Here is a 7920-nt window from a genome sequence, read left to right as displayed (position 1 = left end):
GATATGACCAAACATCTTACAGTGGGTACAATATATGGGTTTGTGTTCCATGACGATTTGTTGCCAATAACCATTATGGGTTGTGCCCAACCAGACTTCAGTGACATCAGGTAAAGTAATCTCTTTCCACTAGTATTCTGGCCACCGGGGTCTGATTAAGTTGAAAGTAGGTTGATCTAGTTCCAAAGGATCCCCAAGGAAATACTATTAATCAATTATATTATATATATATTTGATGAGTATTATTTTAAAAAAATTTAATAGATTACAAAATTTCAAAGATTTATAATCAATTAAAGTATTAATTAAGAAAATAGAATTAAAATTATTAAATTAGATTCAAATGATGTTTTAATGTAAACAATAATTTTTAAATATTGCCTCAATCCTTAACATCTTATAACTACGTGGTTAGGGTTGTCAAAATGACTTTTTGTTCGTGAATGGTGGTAAGGGCCGGTGGTCGGCCCCGAAAAGAAAGGGGCCCAACCACGAACACACTTTTTGAGCTTGAAATATAAACGAGCCAAACACAAGTTGAACCTAGGCTCGCTTGTGTTCGGCTCGTTTACACACCTATTGGTGATATTGTGGTGGATATAGAGGCAAGAGCATATGTATCACGAGTACCTTTGGCTGAGTGAGCATAACTAGCATTGTTCTCCTTGAATAATGATAAGGTGGATGCATCCTCAGCTACATTACAGGTTGCTCTCCGGTTCCTCTTTAACATCTCTAGTAACTCATGTTTCTTATTAGTAAAGATTATCTATGTCTTTCTTTGTTCTTTTCCGTTATCAGTTTTGTTCGATAGCCCCCTATTCTACCCCTTCAAACCCCCGCCCTAGCACACACACAAAACACGACCTCTAGACTTCCGCATTTACTAGTCTCTCTCTCCTTGGCATGGTTTTTGGACAATCCATGCTTAGTTGTCCCACTTCTCCACAGTTGAAGCACCCGTGGGTCTCCTCTGGGCACCTATCATACCTGAGCTCAATGCAACCTTATCTCAAGTGTTCGTGCCGCTGTCTGGAAGTTGCCTTCCCAGCAAGCCATGGTGTCCCTTTTTTGCCTTCTCAGAGAACTGCTATTGTGTTGTTGCCTTCCCGATTTCAGCAGTGGTGCTTTAGTCGACACTATATCACGATCCTTCGTCCCATCCTCCGACTGTATTGCTGTTGCAATACTTCACTTGTGATTGCCCCCGAGTACGTTGTGACTGTTTCGGTCCCGATCCTGACTATCGAGTGGTTGGAGGTACTCCCAAGTCGGGATCCTGTCATTGACATCCCGCGATCCAGCTAGTGCGATGCTAGGACAAACCGATCACATGCCTTCATCCTACAATCCCTTCCTAGCGGCGAGGTCGAACCCTCGTGCCTTCCCAATTAGCACGACTGCATCACGAGGAAGAAATGGCTGCGCCAATGGCTAGGCTCTGATACCATGAAGAAAAAATTTGGTAAAAAGTTTTTTTCCTTCATTCATGAGTTGGGCTTTCTATAAAGCCCTATAATCCTTTTACAAATAACCTCTTAGGCTTCTCTATATTTTCTATTTACAATTGACCCCTAAAAATAAGATACAAATCTCAACAGTCTTCGGGAACTTTAATTACCTTTTTCTTGCAGGTACGGTGTGTCACCTTTTGAGTATGTACTAGATTCTGGAGGGAGCTTACAGTTAGCTATAATGAATACTCAGATAAAGTGGCCATCTGGTCCTAACCAACCATTTCCGGAATCACTCCATCAGTTTGTTTCTTGGATGCTGCAACCTCAACCATCCATCCGACCTTACATTGATGATGTAATCCTTCATGTCGATAAACTTATATCAAATTTGTCATAGAATCTAGATCCTATTACTCATTTGATTTGTATTTGTTGCATCTTCTCATCTTTTCCTTATAGGCATATTATCCATAAAAATTTTGACTAATGTCTTTTAATGTTTTCTTATTAAATGTTAATATTTTACATGCAAATATAAGAGTGTTTTTGTATTTATGCTTTAAATATGCTCCATTTAAAATGCAACATCTGAATACAATTATAATAAAAACATCTGAACAAGGACCCATGCAGTAAGTGAGGGTAGGAGCCAAATTAATTCAAATGAAATTTATATGATTGTTAATAAATGAGCTCAGGAGATGTACTAAGTAACACCATAGTTGACAAAAGTTTTGAAGAATCAGTCTCAAGCATCAACCATCCTATCTGAAAGCTTCTTCACTAGTACTAGGAAGATGTGTGGTTCAGTGAGTCGGGTTGATTTCAAACTGATCCGTATTGAGTTGATTTAAATTACATCATGATTTCAATTTGAGCTATTCATAAATCTCTGAACTTATTATGAGCTTTTTGGAACATATTCAAGCACGTCGTTAAGCCAAAATAAACCGGCCCTCGTCTTATTTTCCTTAAAATTGATCCATATAATATCATTCTTCAAAACAACCACCTTCATATCATTATCTCTATTTCAAATAGATGATACTTTTCTATTAGAGAGTTCAAACTGCCAAAAGGGCAACAATAGTGAAGGCCCATGGTAGAAAAATTTTGCTGTAAGCCCATAATTGGACTGGAATGAGGCCATAAGTGAACCATGGTGGTTTTATTCTAGCCCAAACTGAGCCAAGCCTCTATGTAAATTAAAAACATTAAAGATTTGTTCCAAGTAAAAATAAAAAATACATATTTTTTTGTGCTATTTACATATTAAGATGCTAAATAAATAAAAAGAAGGATTTAAGTAGTAGATATAAAAATATATGATAAAATATGATATAAAAAATTACACAAAGGGAGTCATTTTTTAGGGAGTGGGGAATATTTTGTGATGCTCATAAATAATTTAAATTTCATCATTATTTAATAAAATAATTTATTTAACAATTCATATTACTGCTCATCGTCTGGCAGAACTGGCCCAAAAGCAGACCAGTTCGGGCCAGCTGGGCTGCACGTGATGGCCTGTCTAAATGATTAGACGTTAGCCTAACATTTTATATATAGGCAAGCAAGGCCTGAAACGGAATGCTTTAAATATGAGTCCATCCAACTCCCAGTAGCAGGTAAGGCTTACCAGTGTTCATTTATGAACAGCAAGAAAGCAATCGAACCCTGATAACTTCAAAAAAATTTTAAAAATGGATTGGAAGATTACATTCATAACACTTAATTTCTATGTATTTATATATTTTATACTTAAATTTTGATTTTTTACGTATATACCACCTTATCTATGGATAATATAAGGAAGATTTTACATGCATACCACTCAATTTTTTTGGATTTACATATCTAACACCTAAATCTTAATTTTTACATAAAAATGTTCATTTTACTTTCTAAAAGTTAAAATAATAACACTTTTGATTTAATATGAAATATCTCGGTTGTATAAATATAAAAATAAAGTTTAGGTTCTTGATATGTAAATATATATAAGAATTGGGTGGTATGTAGGTAAATGCCCATAAACATAAAAAGTAAAGCTTAGGAGTTATATATGTAAATACACAGGAATTGGGAGGTATGTATGTAAATGAAAATAAAATTTGAATAAAAATATCTGAAATAAATAATTTTAAAGTTTTAAATTTAATTTAAAAAATGTAATATATGATTAATGATTATATTACACTTATTTAACAAGAAGCAGAGAGATTTTAGATTCAGTTTGATTGACTCTCTTTTTTTTCAATAAATTTAATTTTTGTGTCTTAAATTTAATTAGTATTATCATGTAAATTTGGAAGATAATTTGTTGCTTAATAAGAAATGATTATCTTAATTGTCTTGATTATTGTGTTGCAGAGTAAAATTTGTTGGATATCTATAATTGAAATAACTATGTGAGTTGTATGCTTATTATGTCTATCCATTACTTGTAACAAGCCTACACTATCATTGATGTCTCAATAAATGAAACTATGTAATATGAAGATGGAATGAATGATCAACTTTTCGAGATTCTGCTCTCCTCTTCTTGTCCTTTTGTCATATGTGTTAGCCTCTTTCTCAATTAAGAAGATGAGAGAACTTGTACATGGTATTAGGGATTATGTGTAGCTAAACCTCATCTGCATCATAAGTTCAATTTCGACTTCCTCTGCAATTGTTGCAACCTTGGCTGCTATCTCTACTCCTTTATGGTGTGACAATCCAATTCTAACTCAATTAAAATTTCTAATCGAAAATATCAGAGATATCATTTCTACACCTCTCACCACTGATAATTGTCTTACATGGAAGGCACAAGTTGCGAAGCTTTTTTTACGCAGATGAATATGAGAGATTTGTGAAAGGGATCTGTAGCCAACTGAAGCAAATCAGTTTTGATCCTATGGGAGTTGAAGTAGCAAATCATGAATACACAAAATGGATGATTATCAACCAATACTTGGTAAAGGATGTCATTTTACATCCCTTTCTTCCATATATTCTTACTCTTGAGACTTGTTTTTGACATATGGAATACGATTGAACATAGATTATAATCTACAAGCATGCCCCACATCACACAATGAGCTACATAACTCACTATGCTAGGAAAAACAAAGACACGATATCTAGCTAAAATCATGTATAAATATGACACTTTGGTCGCCACAGGTGTTGCCCAAGAGTCAGAAGATTTAATTTATTATACACAAAATGATCTCCCCTCCAATTATCATTCACTCAAGACTCTTATTAGAAAAAACCTATAACCAATCAATCTTGATGACTTATACACACTTTTGTGCAATGAAAAATTGAACCCTGTGCAAGAAGCAACTAAAGAAACTCAACAGTCAACTCACATGACCCTCACCGCTACCCAGGGGAAGGGGTAAATACAAGAACATGAATCATAATTATAATAAAACCTAAATACTTTCATAATCACGCCCCAACAACATTACCTATAGTACTTCTAAATATTTCAACACCATTTGTCAAATATGAAACAAACCTACACATTTAACTCGTAAGTGTTGGCATAGGTATGACAAGAACCATAAACATCCCAATGCCTTAATCATTAATTCCACTACTTATCTCAACAATAATTAGTATCTAGATAGTGGTGTAACCAAGCACCTTACAGTTGATTCAAATCAAATTTCTCATACTCAAGAGTATAGAGAGGGTAGCTCCATTGCCATAGGCAATAACTAGCAACTTTCCATTGCTCATGCTAAGTAAGGATTATTACCCACACATACACGTAAGCTCTTACTTTCTAACATTCACATTGCTCCCAATCTATCCTAGAGTTTAATTGTAGCTCACAAACTTCAACAAATTTATGTTTTATTACATTCAAGACTAATGGATGCTCTATCAAGGATATGCAAACCAACAAAATGGTTCTTGAAGGTCTACATGTGCAAGGGCTTTATCCTATTCAACCTCCCAATACTCCTATGCCAAGCTCTTTAGTCTTCCTTATAGTTCAAAAAATAACAAATCTAGGACACGAAAAGCTAGGCTACCCAGTTACAAAATTTAGAAATCTCTTGCATGTTGTGTTCCATCCTTCAACCAATTCTTTCAAAAATCTCACTACAGCTAATGCAATCTTGCTAAGAGTTACAAGATACCTTTTACTTAGTTCCATTTCACAAGCATCTCATTCCCTAGACATCATATATTATGTTGTTTGGAGATCATCCACTCTTTCAAATACTATGTAGTCTTTATAGATAGTTATTCTCAATTTGCATGGGTATATCTACTCAAAAATAAAGAGAAGACTATAGTTAAAAACATAGAGTTTAAAAACATTGTTAAAAATCAATTCAATACTCATATAAAACTCTCATAATAGACAATTTTGATGAATATATCAACATGCACTTCATTATTCAACTTAAAAAATGAGGCGTTTGTCATTAGTTTACTTATCCTTATACACTATAATAGAATGGAGTCGCTGAAAGGAAATATAGACTTCTCATAAAAACCATTGAGACCTTACTAACCGACACTTCCCATTTACTCCATCTGTGGACTGATGCACTTCTAACATATTATCTCATTAATTTAATGCCATCCAAATCAGCTCATTATAAATCTTCTTATGAGTTTATACATGGAAACTCACCCACATATAATCATCTCAAATTCTTAGGATGCCAACGCCTTCCATGGTTAGACCTTATTGAAAACACAATATGTGTGTTTTTGAATATGTTTTATCACAAAAAAGTTATAGGTGAAAATATTCCTAAACACAAATTATCTCACCTAAAGCAAAAAAAAATTCTTAATCTTACTCTCCTGCTACACAGTTGTTGTCAAACTCTTTCACTGGTAACAAGCCATGTCAGAATAATTTCAAACTCTACAGGCTCAAAAAACTTTGGTTTTATTTCCACCCTCTATTTTTGGAGGCCAAATTTTCTTAGAATGTAAATGGATATTTAAAACAAAACACAATATAAATGTATCAATTACTCACCATAAGGTTAGATTGGTAGCTTAAGTCTTTAAATAACATAGGGAACATACTATATTTAAAACTTCATCCTTGCGACTAAAATGTCTACCATTCAAGACTTTCTTATAGAGGTCATCACCTACAATTGGAATATACATCAACTAAATATTTTGAATACTTTTCTTCATGGCCATCTAACTGAAATAGCCTAGATGGAACAACCAATGAATTTCACCGGCACAACCTATCCTAATTACGTATGCCAACTGAAGAAAGGTTTTTATGGCCTTAAATAGGCACGTAGACAATAGTTTGCTACTTTAATAGGATATCTTAAGAAACTGAACTTCTACTTCAACATTACAGACACTTCATTATTCTGTTGTCAAAAGATTAATTCTCACATTTATATCTTAATATATATATTTATGATAGTGTTCTTACAGAAAACGATCAAAAGCTCATTAATAATATTCTCCACATGCTAAAATACAAAATTTCAAGATGAAGAATATATGATATATCTTCAAATTTCTTGGCATTAATGATGTCTCCACCAAATATTGCCTACACCTCAACCAAGCATCTTATGCACATCAAATTCTTAACATTTCAGGCATACCTATCTCTAAACCCATCAAAATTCTTCTTCCAACAAAAAACCTACCGCATAAATTAATCACAAACACTTTATGACCAATCATTTTCTTAAAAAAATAGTGGGATCACTCCAACATCTCACTATTACCAGAACTGACCTCTCTTATGTTGTAAAACAAATGATCTTATCCATATATCAATTAGCTCCACACAATTCTAAATAGCTAAAAAAACATCTAACTAAGGTTTTTGGAGTCAATTTTTGATATCGCAAGTATAAAGTGCCCACTTGAACAACTCAGGATGACTTAGTGTCCATTTATACCATTATGAAACTCAAGATACCCATCTAGACCTCCTGATAGGTGCCAAGAGCACGAAATCAAAATATGTACAGACTTTGCCCAACCCGAGTAAATTCACCTCTCTTATGTCCATTTTGATGTGGAGAGAACAAATTCCATCAATCTGAAGTCTTTTGACTCCAAGGGTAGTCTCCATGACCCACACACATTTTGATAAAATTCGGGTTTGGATCCCTGTCGGGGCCCGGGCCACCCATCGGAACCAAAAGCCGCAGTTTGAAACCCATAGAATGTTAATTTATGACTTATAGGGTCCTATTCTAGTAATATGCAACTTTATGTGGCTTCCAGATCGACGAGGACCTTCCTAAGGTTATCTAGCCAAAAATTAAGGTTCAAAATATTGTGCCCGCGTCGTAGTCCAGGGAGACTGTTGGTGAAGATTTCATCGATGAATGACTGATCAAAATTCCCATTTTTGAAGTTATTATCGATTGCATTAATTTTGAAAAAAATAATTTTAATTAAGTATGTATGTATGTATGTGTGTGTGTGTGTGTGTGTGTGTATATAT

The 7920-nt window shown here is 34.1% G+C and overlaps 1 protein-coding gene across 1 annotated transcript in view; it reads left to right on the top strand.

Annotated features, from left to right (window-relative positions):
- The window catches only part of LOC110031537 (probable serine/threonine-protein kinase DDB_G0291350), a 22983-nt gene extending 21061 nt beyond the window's left edge, over nucleotides 1–1922 (top strand). Inside the window, exon 6 of the mRNA XM_020734783.1 lies at nucleotides 1635–1922. Within this exon, the coding sequence (XP_020590442.1) occupies nucleotides 1635–1854 (220 nt within the window). The 3' untranslated portion in view covers nucleotides 1855–1922. The remainder of the gene's footprint in view (nucleotides 1–1634) is intronic.
- Nucleotides 1923–7920: the final 5998 nt, after the last annotated feature.

This window comes from Phalaenopsis equestris, unplaced genomic scaffold (assembly GCF_001263595.1).
Source record: "Phalaenopsis equestris unplaced genomic scaffold, ASM126359v1 Scaffold000840, whole genome shotgun sequence".
NCBI classification, from domain to species: domain Eukaryota; kingdom Viridiplantae; phylum Streptophyta; class Magnoliopsida; order Asparagales; family Orchidaceae; genus Phalaenopsis; species Phalaenopsis equestris.
Note: the sequence above shows the minus strand (reverse complement) of the source record. Positions and strands in the feature narration are given on the sequence as shown.